Source organism: Aquila chrysaetos, chromosome 21, assembly GCF_900496995.4.
Source record: "Aquila chrysaetos chrysaetos chromosome 21, bAquChr1.4, whole genome shotgun sequence".
NCBI lineage: Eukaryota > Metazoa > Chordata > Aves > Accipitriformes > Accipitridae > Aquila > Aquila chrysaetos.
Genome location: NC_044024.1, coordinates 9,749,263 through 9,770,993, shown reverse-complemented (window position 1 = coordinate 9,770,993; position 21,731 = coordinate 9,749,263). Strand labels below are relative to the sequence as shown.

Sequence of the window (21,731 nt, the reverse complement as noted above, 5' to 3'; positions counted from 1 at the left end):
CTGCTTGCCTTGCTCCAGCTCCCACCCTGCAGCATGCCACAGAGGCTTTACAGGCAACACAACTGACACAGTGGGGAGCCAAAGTCTGCTGGGAGGTAACCATGATGATTACGTCTTCATCTGCAAGTGCACCAGATGCACCGAGAAATAAAAATGACTGCCGAAGCAACAGGAGAGGCGGAGGGCAAGAGACTTCCCGGGTTGCCTTGTTCGGTCCCTGCAGACAACACACCTAACGACAGGGACGGAGAGGACAGGGGAGCTGCAGGAGGGCTAGGGGACAAATAAACCCAGAAGGGAGGAGGAAACAGAGCAGAAAGGAGAAACAGGGCATAAGGCTGCAAGTCTTGCACCATGGGAGCAAGATTTGGGAGGGCTCCTGCAGAAAGCACCAGGTGCACCTTCAATGCCTTCCCCTACTGCATTTGCAAAGGAGCAACATCCCCTCCAAAGACAACTCTCTGTCTTCAAAATCCGCTGGTTTATGAAACAATACTCCCTCATGGGGAGGAAAGCGCTTTCCTTCCTAACAACTGACCTCAAACACCATCACCTCTGCCATACCTGGATGACCTGCCAAAGCACTCCTTGCAGGCTCATCTACATGTTAGGCTTTCAACTCCCCACTGCCCTGGCTACTCAGGCGCTACTGCATGGGCTGAAATGTCCAACCCAGCGAGGCTCTCGCTTCCTCCTGCCAAACTCAGCACTTGGTATCTGCAGCACCACGTGGAAGGGACCCCAGGAGCAGAGCCCAAGCACTGCACACAGCACAACACTGCACGAAACGACCGTGCGGGATCAAGAACCACTTAATGGCGAGAAAGCAAGCTTTACTCACACTCTGATCCTTCAGAACTGACAGCAAGAGGAAGAAACGCCAGTCAGCGGGATCAGCCAGCACGGTTAGGATTACACACTGAGGTTTTGTTTTCAAACTTTGCTCGGCTGTAGCAGGGCTCTTTAAGGACCTAATCTCCGTGTGACTGTTCCCAGCACCAGCCGTGCCCCTGCGGATAATAAGGACTTAAGGAAGCGCCGTCTAATGACGGCTGCGCTTTCAGGCAGGCTGGCTGCAGCACTGCCATGTCTGCTGCCCCTGGCCATCTCCTCCATCCCAGATAGATACTCAATGCTTTCCCAACTGCCCCTCTGTTTGAAAGCTGTTTTCGCTCAATAACCACCCAGAGCTGCTCACTCAAAGCAGAAGTAAGGAGACAAATACAGTTAAAACAGCACAGTTCGGGCTAATGCCTTAAATCCTCATCAGAACCTGGTGTGGGTACTGCTGGGCAGAGATGCTGGCATCACTAATGCAAGTCAGCTGATCCCAACACTCCTGTCTGTAGTGGTTGTTTTAGGGCTTTTTTTGATACCTGTGTAGGAGAGACCAGCTAAAAGTAAGTGCTGTGTTAATGCAGAGTATGTTCAGCTAAGTATGTTCAGAGGCACGATAAGACTCGATGCACACCACTAACCAGTCATCTGACTGGGCAATGCCTTGTGACACCATACCCGTTCTGCAGGACTAGCTAAACTGCTCCTGGTTCCCACTCTCAGGACTGTTAATTAAAGCAGAATTCGTCTCCACTTTTTAATGGTTCTCTGCACAGCCACCCCAGCAAGGGGTGGGGGCCAGCAGCATCCCCAGCATCCCTGCAGGAGGCACGCTGGTCTGGGCGGTGGGTCTTCCTTTTTACTGTGCAGGCAGATTAATAAACAAAGTAGCTTGTTTTAAACATCCACATTCCACTCTTACAAGAGAAAAACTCCCCCAGAGCACAGGCTGCCACCCTTCAAACAAGGTCAGACACAGACCTCCTCCCCCACTGCCAATGACCTTATTAGCACTGATCATAGTTCTAATAATATCCCGCATTGTAAGCGGGCCATCTGCCGTAACATTTCACTACAAACTTGGGGAATTGCTTGGTTTGAGTATGATCATGTCCCAGCAAGCCAACTGTCCCCTCTCAGGAATACGCACCTTCCCCACAGCTTTAAGCTAAATGTTGCAGAAAGATACCTCCAGCTTCCAGCTTTCCAGCTTGGAGCTCAGGCACACAGAGAACACAGAGCCATGCTCAGGTGCTGGCTTCAGATAGAGGAGGTAAAAACAGAGAGTTAGAGGTCAAAAACCCACCACTTCAGCATCACAGCCTTCAACTGCTCTGATGGTGGGGACACCAAGTAACCACGTCACTGAAACCCAAAACCAAGGCCAAACACTAACCAGATGTTCAGAGAGGCAGAAGTAAAGCGCCAAGGCTCCTAAGAGCAGAGATCAGCATTACTTTTGTGCCATGTACTTCCTACTGCATGCACAGCAGAAAGATTTTACTATCCTAACATGTTAGCTATGGTTAATCTGAATATTTTCATTGCCATTACAGAAGAGGGAGCTTTCATAACAGACAGGTAAGCTTGCATTAGAACTAACCATGTTTGATAGCTATTCCTTTAGAAGGAGCCAGGGTTTGAAATGCTTACTCAGTTAGGACATCTGTCTAAAACACCGAGAGTCTTGTTACTACAGTAGCTCAGCTCCACTCAGCCTTCAAAGACATTTTCTTTGTACTGCTCCTGTGAGGTCAAAAAGTGCAATTAGGCACAGAGACTGACATTACAACACTTTAAAGCAGCCTGCATCATCACATGGCTTTGAAACCCGGTTTTCCAAATCCTTGGCCTTTCCTCTAATCAAAAGGCCATCATCAGACATAGCGTGAGAGGCTACACAAGGCAAGGAAGGGGGTCAGTGCCTCGTTCTCTGCTGTTTTATGAACAGCAATAAAACAACATTAATAAGCCATAAGTAAAACTGTGCCTGTATGGGGCAACATTCACCCAAGTGCCTCAAAGCATTTAATATCAGCATAACAATATTTATAGGGGCAGATTTTCAAAGAGCTCAGCTCCTCACTTGGAAATCTAACCACTTATTTAAATGCTCCGTGAGAGATGTCAGATGATGGGGTCTCCAGAAAGCCTGGTACATCTTGTTTATATTTAAGGCTTCCAAACAGCTCAATTACTTAAGTGCACATTACTGCACCCTCCTTCAGATGGGTGAACCAAGTGGCAGAAAGCTATTGTCAGCAAAGGGATTACATCAAACTGATGCTACGCCACTGAAGAAATCCACCAACTCCACATGCTCATTCAGAGTCATTCTCCTTGAAGGCATCTTCCACCGCCTTTTCCCCAGCTGGCTTCGCTGGGCTAATGCAATCATGAGCAAGAGAAGTAGCTAGGTAGCTTCACTGACACAGCAGCAAGACAGGACACCGTGGCCAAGTGTGGCTCCATGTTTACAACAATCTTCTTTGCCCCAAACTCTCTCCAGGGATAGGGACTTGTAGGTTTGGGGCATCTCTTTGAATCCCAGTGTTAGCTACTGCTGTAGATCAGGCCTGGAAGATGTAAAGTTTGAATTTTCTTCCCCAGGTGGATCTGGCAGTGCCACAGCTTGCAACATGGCACCCATTGAGGTGCCAGAGCTTACCGTACAAACACACACCCCTCCGTGCTCCCCTGGCCAACTTCTGACTCACAGCCATGCAAGGGTAAATGCAAGTGCTGCCGCAGCTTGCTAGCTGGGCTTCAGCACCCCATCTCCCTCCTCCCAGTGCAGAGGAAACCCCCGGGGCTTGCAGAGCACTGCATTGCATTTGAACTGGGTCACAGGCACAGACCTTCCGCTTGCAGATCCAAGTGGACTTGGTGGGACCACAACCTCCAGGTGGAGGTGGACAGCCAAAGGTGGCAGAGGAAATGACCACAGGCAGCTCTCCCCCTTTGGAGAATGGCCGAGAAGACCACTTCCCTCTCTCAAAACCTGACGCAACAGCTCACTTCAGCACAAGAAGCTCTTTGCTGCCCACAGGAATTCTACAGTGCTTAAAAGCAGGCTTAAGTATTTCGCAGAACTGGAACCTCAGTCTGGAGGGCTTTGCCCTTAGAAAAGGGAAAGTAAGCCTCAGGAGCAGGAGATGGCATGCCACGGCCCGTGCAACATCGCAATATGCCCATAAAAGGTTTCAGAATGTATCTGCTTAAGCGCACGCAGCAGCTCAGAAGGGTTTAGAGTCACATCCCAAAAGAATTTCTCTCCTGCTTTTTTAGGCAAGTGTGAGCAGCAGTCAGCACTTTACCATCATCTTCCCAACCAGAAAACCAACGTTACTCTTGGCTGATATTAATAATGCAAATGCTGCTGGCTTTATCCTTTGGGGATGGTGGTTTGCTCACGCCACAGGGAAGAGACCAGGGCATCGGGAGCTGCAGACAGGAGCAGAGGCCCTACACTGCCAGGGCTGGCTGGTGAGGAGAGGCGAGGCTGGCAGGAAAACCCCACTGCTGAATTTACTTGGCCGGTCTCCTGAAGAGGCTGGCCTCCAAAGTGCGGTCTCAGGACAAATTTGTGGCCACTTTCCGCTTTCCAACACGTTCAAGGGGAAATGCACACAAAGTCTGAGGCCTAAGGAAAAGCTGTAATAAATTCATTAGCTGCAGGAATAAAGAAAAGGACGGTGGCCCTGTGCTTGCCGCCCCTGGCACCGGGAGTGCCTCCCAACGTGCCAGCCTGTACCCACACCTCTGCCAGCCTCTTGAACCTGACCCAGGGACACCACGCATGAGAGTGGCACCCCCCAACACCAGGTAACAGCAAAGGCATCTGCTCCTATGCAGGCAAGCCCTCAAGAGATACGTGGAGTCAGGAGGTCTGGGGCACAGAAGGTGCTCTCCACGTTCAGAAAGAAAAGACCTTCAGAGGACATTTCTACAAACGCAAGGCCAGATCTGGTGTTACCCTGTGACGGTGCACTGCCACAGCCAGGAGATCGGTTCAGTGTTCCCCTAACGAGTCAAACCCCGGCCTCGCCCCAGCGGGGGCTGCCCACCCCTCAGGCCCTCCAGGAGGGCTACCAAGAGACTCTGCTTACGGGTGTCCATGGGAAGGCAGAAGAGTCCCAATGACTTCACCTTGCAGCACAAGATGGGCGCCAAAGACCCACCAGGGTCCCTCCCCACCGATGCTTTGATACTCATCAGGCCAAAGTCACCCCGACGGCAAGACGACTGCCTTGGAGACTCTCACTCCCAGGCCTGGCTTCAGCAATGCCACACAACGGGCAGGGGAAGAGTCACGTTGCCTTGTGCCATCAAAGGAGTCAGATGTGGAACAATGCAACAGATCCACTGGAGGTGGGAGAGGATGGTGGGAAGAGACATACTCCTCTCCACAGGAAAACATATCAGACAGGGAGAAAAGTGTTCAGAAGTGACTTTCACTGTTATCTATATTAATTGATGAATGTGTTCACGTTGAGCAAGCCTGTACAACAGTCCTACAGCTTTAGAAGTGGAAAGCAACACAGATGCTTAGATTTGCTGAGCATCCGCTGCAAAGCAAATACCTGAAGCCTGAGCCTGATGGAATCATACCCAAAGTCATCTAATATCCACCCTCCACACGAGTAAGAGTCTGAGGTCTGTTAAGTAGGCCAATCTGGCATTTGAGGGACCAACACTTTCAGGAGGAACTTGTCCAAGCCTAATCAATTAAGAAAATGTAAACTCCAAGTATTTAACTACTGCTACGACTACAAGTGTCACACCCACAGCTTTAGAGTGCATTTCCTTTCAGACAACTCCCTGCAAGCTTCCTCACAGGCTCTTAATACCCGCCTCTGCACTGATGGCGGCAACCTCTGTATCGACTGATTGGCAGTTAACAGTGTGACCCCCTCCAGCTCATATCTCCAGGAGTCCCCAAGAAGCCCTATATACTGGGACGGGCTCACTTCTCACGGTTTCCATCAGAGCTACACAGTACTCCCAGGACGTCCTCCACTCTTCCAGCCATGAGCCGAGAAGGGAGCATCCCTCCAGGGTAGCACCAGAACTAGACTAAGCACCAGGAAACCTACGGACATCCCACCTTTCTTGCCATGTTACCCCTGGACAACACCAGGTTTTACAAAGCACACATCCTTGGAAATGTAAAGGCCAAGATAAAGTGTTCTCTGCTGAGGCTGTTCAGCTGCAGAAAGAACCAGTAGAGATAAGGACTGGGCCAACCTCTTCTCCCTCCATAGCATGCCTCAAAAATCACCTGCTTGCTTTAAAGTACAGACAAGGAATTCCTGCCAAGGACTCTGCCTTACATCTTTGCAAATGGCTGGCAATGAGTAAGACCTTCCTGCCCCTTGCTGTCTATTGCTGTCCCTGCAGCAGAGTCACCAGGTAACACCAGCCTGTTTCCAGTTACATGCATTCATCACCCAACACCTCCACACAGAGCGAGGACCAAGGGGCCTTCAGCTCAGACGCTGGACTTCATATTCAGCATCTAAGTCGCTCTGTCCTCCTGCTAACCCTGTTGCAGAGGGAGTAACCTGCAACAGAGAAGCAAGGGGACAGCTCAGGGCAGCAACCTTTTAAACCACAATAGCAAGATTCACCAGTGCTCGTCTGTCATGGTTCAGCTGTCAAAAAGTCACAGATAAATGAAGTGACACTGCTGGGACACAAGAGAAACCTATGGATAATGCTAAATAAAGCAAACATGCTCTGCACAGACCTCTGTCCTACAGAAAGATCAGCTAGGCAGATTAAAGCAACCAGGTATATCTTTTCCCTGGAAAGCTGAACATGCCTAGGGAGGCCACGCACCATCCAAGTAACCAGCTTGACCCCAACAGAAAGCATCTGCAGTCCAGACACTGGAAGGTGCTCAGCCACAGGCACTGCCAGGTGAGCACCTCCATCAGTAGTCTCCATCCCACAGCTGTGTCAAAAAAATTCTGGAGACATTGCAGAGAGTATACACAGCATGTGTGCCAATTAAATTAAGCTGAGAAAACGTGGAGCTGCTTGTAAACTATAGACAAGAAGGGATCAGGCCTCAATATTATTTTTTTCCATGAGCTCTCCTATTCCCCTTGAAGTACCACTCTATTTTGAGAAATACAATAGCAACAGTTCTTATAAATAAAATTGAGTCTAAATACATTTTCCTTGACTTTCAGTGTTTGATCCAGTAGTTATAAAAAGCACTTACGATGTGCCATAAGACACATGAGCATCCAGACAAGGCAGAAAGCTGCTGCAAACCTACCTCTCATCGCCAAATGCTATTGCCATGCAGGTAAGTGCCTTAATGACCAATGGAAAAGTGAAGATTTCTCACAAAGGTTACTTGGCTCAACATTGTTCTTCTGGTTTATTTGCATCTCCATTACACTGAGCTGAGACATGCAGTCAGAGCGTCTCCAAAAATATCTCTATGGCTTTGTTTGCTTTCTTCTTCCTCTGTAAAAGCGTAACCATATGCTAAGTTTAGTGGGTGTTTTTAGTTGTTTCCTAGTTTGGAGTTTATTTAAATTAAAAAAAAAAAAAAAAAAAAGATTTGATTGCAAACCAGTAACAGTCAGAAATAATTCTAGTGAAGTCAGCATAAAACAGGTACAAATTAGCATGAAAAATATAAGGAACAGCCTCAGGTACACCAGTTTCAAGATCATATGGTACGTTTATTGCCTAAGCACAGTGAACTTTTTAGACTGCCATGGGACTTTGCATACTATTACTGATAATAACACTTCTTTTAGAAAACAGACAATTTAGACAAAACTGTACTTTTAACTCCTGATTTTATGCCTGTTCACAGACAACTTGCCTTTTTTTTTTCAAATACAGAACTGCTTTGAAACACGCAATAGCTTAACGGTGTTTTTTTAAATTAGACCTCCCAAAGTCAAAATCATACCCCTGAAATTTTCACCACACTATTTTCTGTCTTTCAAAATGCTCTTCAAAACTTTCATTTGCATATGGACACATCTACATTCATAAAGCAAATTTAAAAAAAGAAAAAAAAACAACCATACCACAGGTCACAAAGTTGGGCTTGTAAATTTTTTTTTAATCCATGAGTCCATAGTGCAGATACCTAAACTGTGAGAAATATAAATCAAAGCCTCTGTGAACACCTGGTGTGCATTACCTACATATTTTTATATAATATGTCACTATCTCCTAATGCCCCATCTCTCAGCTTACTACTCCGTTAGTGTTTCTAGTGACCAAAGATGATGCTTTTTTCCTTGCTGACATCTTTAGAAACTTAAGAACACAACTAACGATTTGCTGGCCAGGGAATTAAGAATCATACAGGCTCATACCGAGCCTGCCTGATCCAGCCTGAATAGGAAGGTTAATGACTTGATGAGCGCTTGCAGACAGCCCACCACAGTGCCACGACAAGCCTTTGTATGAATTGCCACGAGCCAGCAAACTGTGTCCTGACCCTTGCAAAAAGCACCAGCTATGCACGGGACGGTGCACACCAAGCCCAGGAGAGAAGCTAATGAATGTACCCAAAGGCCATCTGGGTTTACAGTGATGACAGGACACTTCTCTCCTTTGCTCAAAGCATCTCTGAGGTGCCATGGGACCTGCCTAGGAGGTACCACAGAGCATCGGCTGCTGCCCAGCAGCCCTTGTGGTGGCTTCTGGAAGGGGGGTGGCCCAGCGGCAGCTGGCTCTTGTGCCTCTGCACTGCCCTCCACAAAGCAGTGCAGCTTGCCCTCCCATTCACACAAATTAATTCAGACAACACTGTTCTTCCAGAATAATGAGGGGGGAAGCGCGAGTAGAGAATGAGAGTTCTCTTGGCATCTGATTCAAATCTGTGAACAGCTTCTCACAAGGAACTATTTTTAAGTTTCCTATCAATCTGCTTGAGAAAGGTTCCTTCTGCTGCCTACAAATGTGCAACCTCCCCCTTCAAAGAACCACAGCTCAAGACAGCAAGATCCAGTCCTGCACTTCCAACCTAATTACGACCCAGTATTTCACGACCAAAGCATTGCGCAAGGACACAACGCTCCTGCAGAGCGTGCCCTGGTGAACCCCACCCCAGCATCACTGAAGCCCCCCCCCATTACCTTTAGGAGTCCTGCGTATTCTTCACAAGCTTACAGGTAGCACACATTCACCGGTGAAACAACCCACACTGAGGCAGTCTGACTGCTTCTGAAAGCATTACTGCTCTTACCACTGCAACAGAGGCAGAACCGCTACATGAGATTGAGGGGAAAAAAAAGAAAAAAGTGAGATGCAGTAAGCATATAGATGCTGTGCATGACCTGACCAGCGAGGTGAAACCATTGTATGCTGGGTTATCAGAAGTTCCTGTATGAAGCCATTGTTCAGGCTTAAGAGGTCTGTGAGAAAAAAAACAAGCAACAGCACTACACAATGGATGCAGATAAGCAACCTCTGAACAAAGCCCTGGGCGACTGCAAGACAACGGGAAAACTTATTAGCTGCAAGCATCCTATATCCTGTCTCCAATAAAGCAACACAGATGTTCTGCTAATGCAGGGCGTGAAAAGATGAAAAGAGCACTAAGCAGCTATCGAGCCCTCCACAGGAGAGAGGGTCAGTGTTCAACAGCTGTCGGAGGGAAACAGCGGCTGAGTGCACAAAGACATCCACAGGACGGGCAAGTAAAGCCTCTTCTTAACAGGTCTGAGAATGTAACATCTCTCTCGTCACCAGTAAGGGAGGCCACCATTATGACCACGAATCCCTCGACACTATTGCAAACAGGGCTTTGCAAGCCCAGCTCCAGTCCAAGAACAGAAAGACCATTGTTCGAGAGTTTAGTCACCAGGGCGGTTATCTCCACTGCAAAACGCATGGTGCACGCACACACACAGGCTGCAGCGTTGGGGACCGCACCTCTCCGTGGCACAGCAGAACTGGGGCTATGCCCAGTGACAGCTACCTGATCCGTGGGTCTGGAGGAAGCAAGTACTCCGAGACCCACTTCTTGTCCGAGAAGTGGGGTGCAGAAACAGTCCCATCATCAACCCTTGGCCAAGTGCTCTGCACAGTCTGACCTCTCCTCCTGGTCTACTTCCCAAAGGCAGAGCTGCCAGCCCTCCACAAGGCTTTCCTAAGCCTGAAAAATCTAGAAAATCTGTTCCCTGGAAAATTCAGGCCACTTAACTAGCACATACTGGGCATCTGCTACTGTGTCAAGAGGAAACTGCAACAAGAACATTATTTAACAGCCAGTTACATGGGAAACACACTGAGCTGCAGAAGATCATACCCTACTCCTTTGGCATTTCTTTTCCATTCTCAACACTGTGTTCCCCATCCCACTGCCCACTGCTGAAGCGGGAGAAGTGCTTGTTTGTGCCAGTGGGTAGGATTTGAACCCCAGCTACCCATAGACCTGGTCCCGCACATCTCGTAGCCCCAGCTGTGCAGAGAAGAGTCGGCACAGAGAGCCTGAGCATGCTGCAGACACTGCACCACAAACGGGAAGTGTCACCCACCAAGCGACACTGGACTACAGCACAGCTCAGAGCTGAGCCAAGCTGGGTGGCTGCACAGGGGACATCTCCCCAGGACGCTGCAAACATTAGGCAAGTTCTGCAAGGGGCATGGTACTACCCTACACAGCATGAGAGCACTCCTTTTGTTTCACAAATAAATGCTATAAAACGTAAACATATTAATCTCTTCATTCAAAGTATCTGCACTGCCACTGGCTACAATTCAAAAGTTTCAAGGGCATAAAGAACATGACTTATTTTCCCTCCGATAAAAATATTTTTGTCTCTCACTGTCAGCAAACCAGCAATGCAAATGAACATTTGAAAGTCACTGTATAACTAAGACTCATTGCATATAATCAGATTAAAAAGAACAAAACCGAATGCAAATAGGAAGCTTGAGCTTCTTGGTAAAAGGGAACAGAAGTCAAAATATGAAGAAGCCACAAACAGTAATAAAATGGGTAAATCCATGTTATACTGGATCCAGCCCCCGTCTGAACCTGTGCATACATAATTCCACCAGTTCTGTTACTCGTTATGTTCATAAAAATAAATCCAAATCTTTTCAAGCAACAGTTGAAGTTCAAGGGAAAACTTTTAAGCTTGTAAAATTTACCAGATTCCTTCTAGGAACTCAAACAGGTTAATTACTCCAATCAAGACATAAAATACAATGTCAAGAGCTCTCAAAAGCAATCAGTTACCCATACTGTCTCAGGATTTTTACCACCCTATTTTAAAACACCTTTTAGGAGCCACACTTTTTGGGAAAAACAAAAAAAAAGTGGGCGTTCCTTTCCCAAGAACCACGGTGAAGCAACCCCAGAGATGCTCACCTCTCCCTCCTGTGAGCCCCCCACCCTCCCGCCTCAACTCAGACTCCAGCTATTTGGTAAATTTTGAAAGTCACCCCTGGAGCTCCAATAGTGACAAGCAACCAAGAACCATTTACTGCCTGCAAAATTGTTCTGCAAACATAAGCACTAGCAAAAAAGCTCAGCTGTAAATCAGACAGGCCTAGCAGAGCCATCATGTTTGCATGTCCCTTGCAGAAAGCGTTTTCCCAACGCCCTTTTTTTCTGGGAGCACTGCTCTCCAAATATTTTGGCTGTTCCTCATCTACAGGACAGCGTTAGAGTGCATCTGCGACTCTGTCTCCAGGAAACACACATAAAGCTGATTCATTATCTTAAAATGCTGCTTTCATTTCTGCTCATTAAAAGCACATTTCAGATCCCTGCACCGAATGCGCAGCCGATGTGCTCTGGACACAAATTAAAGCACTGGGTTTCAGTTCTCTACTTTTCTCATTTCAGTTTCATTTGCTGCCCACAACATCCATTCTCCATTTCAAGGACAGCTATATCGGACCTGAGCTACCATCGGAAAATGCTCTGGATAAAATCCTCTCTCCCTGCAATGCCTGGCACTCCAGGCAATTGCACCTGATGTCAGACTCAGCCTAGATTTCAGGAGCTACATCCCGCACCAGCAGCATCCTCCCTGCAGAAACAGAGCAATAAACAGTTGTTCTGCACATCCCACACCCCAGCACGCCGAGCCATTCAGAAGAGAAGGAAAAGCAAGTGAGCTTAGGTAATGCACGCGTTAGACAGTCCTCACCTTTAGGGAGTCAAAGCAGGCAATAACTCGACCATTTTCCACATGGCAACTCCGTGACGGATGGGCGAACTTGCACTCTGCATCAGACCGAGAACAAGTACCTCTCTGAAACTCTCGACACACTTCTAACGTCAGCCATTTTGTATCACGAACCAGGGAAACGTTTACAGCCATATTAAAAAACAAAAATTAAAATGCAAGCAATCGCACCCTTCTTCAGGGCAATATTTACTGCTGATCTTTTTTTTTCTTCTTTTTTTTTTTAAAAAAAGGGTAAAAAAGTGAATTCAAGTTAAACGTGAAGAAATAACTAACTTGTTGCTTTGGTAGAACTCCTATTCATCAGCACTTAGGTTTTCATTTAAGTCAAATCGTGTTTGTTTAAACAAGAATTAAACATAAAGCCAATCATAAAATAGAAATCTTATCAGAACAACTGAAAATCAAATTAGAGGCCAGCTCCTAAAAGTGCAATTGTAGAAGTTAAAATATAAGTGTTATATTTTGTGCCACTGCCGAAGTTACTTGCAAATAACTGGCAGACTTTCAAAAGAATTCTGTGCTCTCCAGTTAATGGTTTCAATTATTCTTGCAAAAAGCATATGCTGCTGGCAGCACTTCAGTTTGTGGAATGGTCTCGGTCCTTGGGGAGAAAACTTCGGGTTTGTTTTTTTTTTTTTTCCTTCTATTTCTTGCTTCTAAAAATTACGGTTCGCGAGCATCAAAACGAGCAAAAGGAGGTCTGAATTTTTTTTCCTCTTTCTTTCTTTTCTTTTAAATATTTGCTACATACTCGGGGGAAGAAAAAAAAAAATGGCTGAGCAAACTGCGTGTAAATGGGGAGCAAAAAAAAAAGGGGGGGGGCAAGGCTGGAGGAGTTGCCGTCAGGGCACGAACCGCAAGCAACGCCGAATTAAAAAGAGAGGGGGGCGAGGGGCAGAGAGAGGCAGCCCTAGACAGAAATCCAAGCAGCGGTGGCTTCAGGAAAGGCACTTTTCAGCAACCTGCAGGAAAAAGAGAAATAGAATCAGCCACGAGCCGACGGTCGCCCCCGCTCAGGCGGGCGGGAGGCTGCCCGGCCCCCGGCGGTGCGGCGCGGCCCCGGCAGCCATTGTCGGTACCAGGGGCATTTCCCGCACCAAGCTGCGCATGGGAGGAGGAAGCGTCCAATGGCGTTTATCCTTGCAGCAGCAGGCCAGGGCAGCCGACCAATAAAAGACACCGTTTCATAGTGGCCCAGGCTGGTAGACGCTGGGTTTTGTGCCCGCCGCACGGAAAAGAGCCTCAGCCCCACGGCCCGGCCTGCGGCCCCGCGCGGCGCCCGGCAACGCCCGGGCGGGGCCGGGCCGGGCCGGGCCGAGCCGAGCCTCCACCCAGCCTCGGTGCGGCGCCGCGCCGCGCCTGGCCGGCGATGCCCAGGCCACCCCGGCAAGGCGTCCCGCAGGGCCAGCAGCGCGGGGTGGGCTGCATCGACCAAGCAGCCCTCCCAGACTGGGAAAGGATATTTTGCTCTTTAGTCCTTTTCAGTATTTTTTTTTTTCCTTCATTAACCGCCCCCCCCCCCCCCTCTTTCTGTAGGAAACGTTCAGGCAGGAAGAACAGCCGGTGGCTTTCTTGTATACAAAGCAGAAGGAGCTGCTACAGCTCAGCCCCATAACCACTTCGCATTTTTAAGGTGTTCTATTTAAGCCATCACTAGCTGCAGAGCTGTTCAGCAGCAGCCTGGCATAGCACAGGAAGACAAACGGCTGGTTCACAGTCACTCCTCTATGGATTCAGAGCCTACAAAACTAAAAGCAAACCCGAAAGGGAAACCTAACACACACACACACACACACGGAAAAAATTAACTCATTGCTCACAGCTGTAGTTTTCCACCAGACTAAAGGCAACTCGAATTACTCTGACTCCAGCAACTCGCATTATACAACAAGCAACTTTCAATGCATTCCTATTCAAGGCTTCCTTGGCATCCACTAAATTGTTAAGCCGTCCCCAGAGTTTCCCATTCTAATATTAGCTGTACCAATGCTGCCTGATAGGATTGGGCTGTTTCCAACTTCCCAAAATCCAGCCCTTTATCTTCCTGCAATAGGGCCGCCCAGTTTTGCAAACACTTGACAGGCGCGGGATGTTGCTCGTGTGACTGCTATTAAGACTTCAAGCTTTCACAGGAGAAGAGCCTTCAACTACAAGAAAAGGAAGCTTAAATTCCTCTTTTATTATTGGTGTGTTATTGCAATTACACTGATCAGTAACTGAAACCTACTGGAGCTGGAACAGTCAAACAATGCTACCAAGGAAGAAGTGTGGGAAGAGGCTGTCAGCAGCAGCAGGGGGTGGGGCACAGGGGCTGCTTGATTCACAGATTGAATTATTTCACATTAAAAAAACCCATTTGTTAGACCTACATTGCAAGTATTTTCTAGACTAAGTAGAGTCAAGTTCATAACAAAAACTGCCCAGATCCTTGCAATCCACCTTGCAGCATCAGCACAAAGGTTAGTCTGACCCATGCTTCTGGAAGGACCTGATTTTTGCACATCAGGTGGGGACCAGAGACTGCAAACATCAGATTTGCTAAGCATGTTTTAAACTTCAAAAGGAAGGGGAAAAAAAAAAAGCACATCTAGCCACGCTCATGTCTTCTGGGTTTCGTAAGGATCGGAGATGCTCTAAATCAATTCCAATTTTGCAAATGAGGCAAATTTATACAGGAATCCCATTCACTGATGTGTGGGTTCCCTGTTCAAATGAGCTCAGCAAGCAGGAAAAGATGTGCAGAAACCTTCTGCAGGGATCTAGGGCCTGGCTGGGTGCAGCTTTTAAAAACGAGCTAGAACAGGTCAGATATGGGTGGGGATTAGAAAGAATGCTCTCTCAGAAGCTGCTCTGAGCAGACTGAAATACAACCATCTTGTGGATTAAGTACCTATTCCACAGCTTCAGACTCCCAGGGAAGTGAGGGTCTGTTAACGCTGGGGCCTGAATATGGTGGGTCTGAACTTAACACACAGTTACACCAGGATGTACCCAGCGTAGTAACATCTGCCACTTCCCAGCCCTTCTACCTTGAGAAATTCCAAAGAATGTAGCAAACCAAATGTTCATCTTGCTCTCACCCATGTAGCTCAGGAGCACACACATGATACACAGACACACAGGTACATGCCTGCACTAAGCTGCTCAGTCAAGATGAAGGGAATCATGTTAATGGAAGATAAGTCAAATGAATCCTACAAAACATTAAACTACAAATATCAAGACATTCAGATACATGTAACATGGTTGACATTTTTGCTTTTACAATTCTTCAGGGGGAAAAAAAACAAACAGTAAACTCTGAAGAAATACTTCCCATTGTCCTGCTGATGGGAACTGAGACCCCCTGCCCCACACCCTGCAGAAGGGCACACTCATCCGATCAACACGCAAGAGCGAGACACGAGGAATATTCTGTGCTACGGGCACAACCCACCTTCCTGCAGAAGGACACACTATCATCTCAGACCCTGGGACTAGGGCTCCTGTACTGGGGGGGAGCCAAATAAATAAATAAATTTTTAATATTGGGGGCCTCAATTCTGCAGCCTGTGTGCCAACCAGCAGAGCACAGCAGCAGCACACACTGCCCCCACCATTTGTTTGCTGTGCACTCAGGAGAGCACTTAAGCACACGCTTAACTTTAAGCATGCCAACAATCTTACTGGCAAGAAGAAAACCTGAAGCATGTACTTAAGTACTTTGCTGAATCAGGGCCCAAATAAATGAATCTGCTTCACAGGTTTATCAGGGCTGGGAGGCCAGCAAGCACAGGCAGCAGTCATCGCATTTTGGCTTACGTGATCACAGCCCAGAGGAGCACGAGTTATGCTTTTCTGCAAGTCAACAAATACAGTTCTGTCAGTGTTTGGGTTGCTGCAAATTCCCTCTCCATGTGGCCACCGGGAAAGCTGAAAACACGTGCATGCAGGGGTGACATCACACCGAGTGCTGTATACTGCTGCAGCGAGGCTCCCATGCACGCCACCAAAGGATAACACACATCAGACAGGAACCTGCCACTGACACTATAAAGCTTCAGTTCTCCATGTTTCAACTCCTGGCAGCAAATAACTGTAACCATTTTCACTATGATGCATCCTTACAATTCCCTTGTATTACGCTTTTTGGGGGGGCGGAAGAGGGGGGAGAACGGGACGACAGGGGGGGGGGGGGGGGGGAAACTGGCATTTTATTCACTTTGTTCTCCCACAAATGGGAGGAATAAAAGCATCCACGCCAAAACCAACATACAACAAGGATAAAAAGCAGTTCCAGAAAACACAGGCTTCATTAGCGTGCAGGAAATACAACAAAGGCTAGGTGCTGCCTTTTGAACCCCTCCCAGCCAGCCAGATCGTCTGGCAGAGCTCATCTCCTCCGCTACCAGATGGGCCAATGTCGTTTCAACAGCAGCAGCATCAAAGCTGGCAAAAGCAGCAGAGCAGAGAGAGAAGCCTGTGGCCTTTATCCCTCTAAGGAAACTATAACATCCCTGAAGCCCCTGCTCCAGGGCCACTTGCTGGGCCAGGTTCTAATTGCCTGAGATGCAGGAGGATGGGGCTTGCTCCACATGTCAGACCCAGCCTTGCAGCTACTGAAGTGAAGGGAAACAAGGGCAGTCTGAGGAGCAAAGGTCACACTGGGGCTTGCCTCTGGCAGGAGTGAGATGCCCTCGCTGCTTGAGGTAACATGAGGACAAGCGTATTCACTTGACACTTGAATTCCTCCTGCTTTCCACGAAACCGATCCCCTTCCACTGACACCCCCCATGGATGTCAACTCATGAGGATGCTTCCTGACAGCCGAGTTCAGAGATGGTAATTTATGTGACAGGGTGGATTCAAGCAGCTCCCAAGTGTAAATGATGCTATTTAAAAGAGTTGGGGGGGGGGTTCTGGAGAGGAAAAAAATTACTCAGAACTAGCAAGGTGGGTTCCTTATTTATTGTTCCTCAAGGATCTCTGGGTCACGACTGCTCAGATGAGAAGAAAAAGTGCTGTTGTCTGTGGTATTAACTCCATCTCAGCCACACCCAATACAGTGGTGTTGTCCCTAACTGACAGTCCTGGTGAGCGAGAACAGCAGCTATTCCCCTTCACCTGAAGTGGAACAGGGAGTGTGGACAGCGAGGGGACGCTGGAGCTTTCCCAAAGCCAAGCTCCAGCTGTGCCCTTTCTTTAGCATATGTGATGCTGTCCATGCTCCTCTCCTCAACACGAACCACCAGCACATGACAGAGGAACCGAGGACCCACTCTCCTGAGTCCGAGCTCAGCCCTATACTGCCAGGCTGCAGCATGCTTTACCTAGTTTTGCAAGTTATGGTCAGTGAAAGCTCAGACCCAGCCAACGTGAATGGATGGACACCCTGGAGGCACAGCAATAGAGAAACCGTGCTCTTAAGCTTGCAAACTTCAGACCTCAAATCTTTCGACAATTCCACTACAACTCACATCCCACCCCTGAACTATTAATGTTCTCTGAGTGTCTAGATATTGTTGGAGCCAAAAACCCACTTTTTTTTAATGGCCTTTCCTCAAAGCGCTAAATTCAGCTGGTAGCACAAATGACACTCTCACTCATCAGTCCTTGCACCTCTGAGACTATTCTGTAACCTTAGCTTTTCATTGCACCTTAATGGGTATGGAAAAGCTTGCTGCACCCATCACCCTCTCCTCGATAACTCAGAATGGGGAACTCCTCACTCAAACAGCAGAGAGATGTTTCCACTATCAAATAATCATCCAAATAAATGCTGTGTTCCTGGAAACACTGCATGACAAAGAGAAACGGGAACAATGAAAATAGCACATTGAACTGTTCTGTTCTGAAAGCGAAACAAAAGTTTTTAAGAGAATACCACCACCCATCCAACAGCATTTTCACATTCCCATGGAAAACCAAGTCTGAGCATCTTCCCCTGTCCTTTCTTTCTCCTGCACTTTCACAGCAGTAATAAAGAAGAATACATGAAGCTACATCCTTTACTATTCAAAGGAACCAAAAAGGTGTAGTCAAGGGCAAGATTTTACTGGGGAATACTATACTGGCACATTTATTGGCAGTGATGCATGAGATAAGATAACCCATACTTGCGGGGAGCTTTCAGAGTCGGTGAGGAGGGGAAAAAAAATAAAAATAAAAATCTTCATCTAGGACCCATCGAGCCAGGAACACAATGACATTAGTTGAGTTAGCTGACATTAGAGAAGCTCATTTTGTGCCTCAGAAAAGCCCATGGCAAGTTAGGTGGAGCCATGATAGGATCACAGGGCAGCTCTGTTTTGCTTGGTACTAGTTCAAAAGTGCTCTAAAACGGCAAAAGAAACCACAAAAATAACACCCATAAGGTCAAGGCCTGGATCCTCCATTGCTGAAGTCCCGATTAGCAAGGTTCTTACCCTATATCACATTAAAACCCAGCAGCACTCAGACTCCTATAGACTCAAATTCCTCTGCTGTTGCAACACCGACAGTTTGCACGCAGCGGGGCTGCCTCCAACGTGGGCCGGCCCCCACCCCCCACGCTCATACAGGCTGTGCACTTGGGACAGGAGCCATCTCTGTAAATGGCAGCTTCTCCATAGCTTCTCATCGCCTGTGCACTTAACGGGCCAAAGAAGCCCAAAGAAGGTAAATTTATTTTCTGCTGCCTGCAAGAGGTATTTTTGCTTTCAAATTAGAAAATAACATTCTATTTTTTGCTCTGGCCCTCATACTCTAAAGCAAACACTTTGGGGATGCGGTAGACACTTTGAATATTTCCTTTGTGAACATTCTGTACCTGGACACTTTGTCCCTCGGGGAACAGTTTACTTAATTTAAGGTAGACCTTTACAGCTAGAAGAAAATAAACCTTCTTTTGTTGTTCTACCAGTTACTCAGAAAAGGAGCAGGTTTCCTCTACCATGGCCATGCATGAAAAGTTTCTGTTCAAGGTCTAATCGCAGATGTTGGGGGCTGTGAATCACCAGGGATCACACCGTGTGCCAAAGAGTCAACTCAGCCCCGAGTGCCGTCTGTTCAGAAGAGGACGGCAGAACCCAAAAGCCACACGTGCAACTAGAACAACCCTCCGATACTGCTGCAATGGAAAAGCCTCGCGGGCAGGACACAAGCCCACTACAGAAGTGGCTGCATGCACAAGGCAGATGTTTGGGCATGCAAACACCACACACTTCTGTGCTGAAGGAGCCACTACTACTCGTCCTTCCCCCACACTTGCTCATGCCACTGGCTTAGAGTGACTTCGCAGAGTGTGGGTTACTGGTTGTGACCTCTATGGGAAGAGCAGCACAAGAAAAATCCTCCTGCTTCTCAGCGGGGAAGGCTGCCCATACTGCATCCTACCTCTTAGGAAGCTTGCCAAGCTTGCTAAAGCTCCTGGATTTATGGCACTCCAGAAGATAGCTGTGGTGCTCTGCAGGGACAGCAGTGCTGCCATCCTTGGGAAAATGGATCGTCCATCACTCGTCTCTGGGCTCTCCCCACTGCTCTTAACTGCCCTGGCATGACCTAGGCACCTTTCTTACCTGGAGAGGTAGCAGCTGAGGAACCAAGGGGGGGGAAAAAAAAAAAAAGAAAAGAAAAAAGATAAAAACAATAAAATAAAGCACTGTGAGTGAAGGAAGCCCTTCACGGCAGAGAAAAAAAAAAAGTACAAATAAACTTGGGGAACTTTATCCTCCCTTGCGTACATACAATTCTCCACATTTACACCCTGCAGCAAACAATCACAGGAAAAATAAATGCTAAGTTTAAGGAAATATTTGGAAAAAAAACCAAATCCCTTTGTTTCTGAAATCTACCATTCTTCACCATGGACTGCGGTGCTCCTATTCCCTCAGCCACCTGAAATCTTCACAATCTGTTTTCCTCCTTCATCAACTTCCACCACCTCTTGTCCACCAAAGTTCAAAGAACTCCTCTCCCCTTCTCTCCTCTGGGATTAGCTCTTCTCCAAAACGCTTCCACAGGCAAAGGGCGGGGTGCTATTTGCCACTATCTGCTGGGGATTTCTAAGCCAAAAATGCATTACAAAAACATTGCAATTTAAAGAGCTTTTTTGTTTATTTGTTTGTCTTTGAACAAAGTCACAGAAGCTGCTGTGTTGGACCCACACACGTGCCTCAGCAGAACAAATACCTTTCCATAGGGTGTTCCAGGGCAGCATGCGGTGCAGTGCTTCAAAGGGAACTTCCCTCTGTTTCGCTGAATAGATTTGTTGTTAGAATAACCACATGTGCGCATTTTTGTTCTTTTGGGCTTTTGAATTCCTGCCGTCAGCTTATTTGGGACCAGTTAGAGGACAAGACCCCTTTCCTACTACAGCTCTCTGCTAGAAGTGATGGTGATGCACTGTGATCCCACGTCTGTGGGATATGGGCATTCCTGGGGGATGCTCTGCTGATCAGGCAGCCAAGCGGGAGTTTTGCTTGAGCCAGGCTCCAGCACAGTGCCCATCACTCCCCAGCCACAGATACACAGAGAAGGATGCTCCTTTCTATTGGAACCCACCTGGCAAATCCCTTCTAGCCTCCTATGGGAAGCAGTTTCCCAGTGCCAAGGGCCAGGGAGCCACGTTAGAGCTAACCCGAAAGAAGCATTTCCTCTGTGTTGCAAAAGCAGCTACTGCACTGCTGTGAAGCAGTGCTAAAATCCCCTCCAGTGCCAGCACCACTTGGGAGGGGTTAGGACCACAATTACACCAGCTGCAAACACAAAAGGAAAAAAAAAGAAAAAAAAAAAAGTTGGCAGGAATCTCTGGAGGTCAGCTAATCCAAACCCCGTCTCAAAGCACAGCCAGCTTCAGAGGTGGATGCTTCCATCTCCAAGCACAAAGCGAGCTGTCTCACACAAAGAGAGCTCAATTGAGTCAAACAAATTTACAGAGGAGACAGGAAAGGCCAAGGCTCATTAAGGCTTGTTCCCCACCACGTAATCGTAAGAAATAGGATCAAGCAGATGTATCCCACAATCTATCTGATTATCCTACTCAGTGTTCAAGAAACCCCCAAGGTCCTTGCCAATCAGATAAGTGTCTCTGTGTGTTTGGGCAGGCCGATGGGGACAGCTGAGGGGAGGGAATGCCTTTACCCAACTGGCCTGTGTGGGATTCTGCTGGCAGGAACAACCTACGGGCCTCTACTAAGCTCCAAGCATGGCCATAGCCCTCAAGCCAGGCAATATACTCCATTAAGCAGAAGAAATACTGAAACAGGAGCCCAGCTCAGCCATTCACCATGCTGCAGAGGAGGCCTGGGGCTTTTGGGAGGTATCAGACTTGCTGCATACGCAGAGGAGACCTGCCCAGGTCTGGTGCTTCATAGGTGCCTCTGCCCATGCGCATGTACTTGTGCCTGGAAAATTCCCACTCCAGACTTCTCAATCACAGAGCCTGCTGCTCGAGGAGACAGATTTTCTCTAACAGAAAGGCATTTTCCATTCGGGTCCCATACTGCATCTCCTCAAAGCACATATGTGCTCCTGTACACACACTGTAGTTTCATGCATTCATGTGTTAGTTGTCCTACCTGGTGACCACAGGCCTGCAGAAAGAGGAGACAGCATTGGGACAGTGGTTTGAATTCTTTCTCAGCTGGAAGAATTCACAGAAAACAAAAATAGTTTTTCTTTTAACATTCTTTGTACTGAGCACTTGGATAAGCCATAAGTAACTTGGCAGCAAACCAGTTTGGTACA

At 47.7% G+C, this 21,731-nt stretch overlaps 1 protein-coding gene across 15 annotated transcripts in view; it reads right to left on the bottom strand.

Moving 5' to 3' along the window:
- Window positions 1-21,731, bottom strand: part of MBNL3 (muscleblind like splicing regulator 3) — a 97,648-nt gene that overhangs the window by 50,754 nt on the left and 25,163 nt on the right. For 8 of the 15 annotated variants that reach the window (XR_003920835.2, XR_003920836.2, XM_029996596.2 and 5 more), the window contains exon 2: window positions 11,985-12,988. The exons of 3 other annotated variants lie outside the window; for them this stretch is intronic. Coding sequence is in view for 7 of the 12 variants with exons in the window: in XM_029996596.2 (XP_029852456.1) it covers window positions 11,985-12,158 (174 nt within the window). In the remaining 5 variants the exon portion in view is untranslated. Of the gene's footprint in view, window positions 1-841; window positions 861-8,954; window positions 9,087-11,984; window positions 12,989-13,123; window positions 13,308-21,731 lie in introns of those variants that run through there. 4 more of the 15 variants (XM_029996588.2, XM_029996593.2, XM_041118890.1 and 1 more) reach the window with 4 other exon arrangements.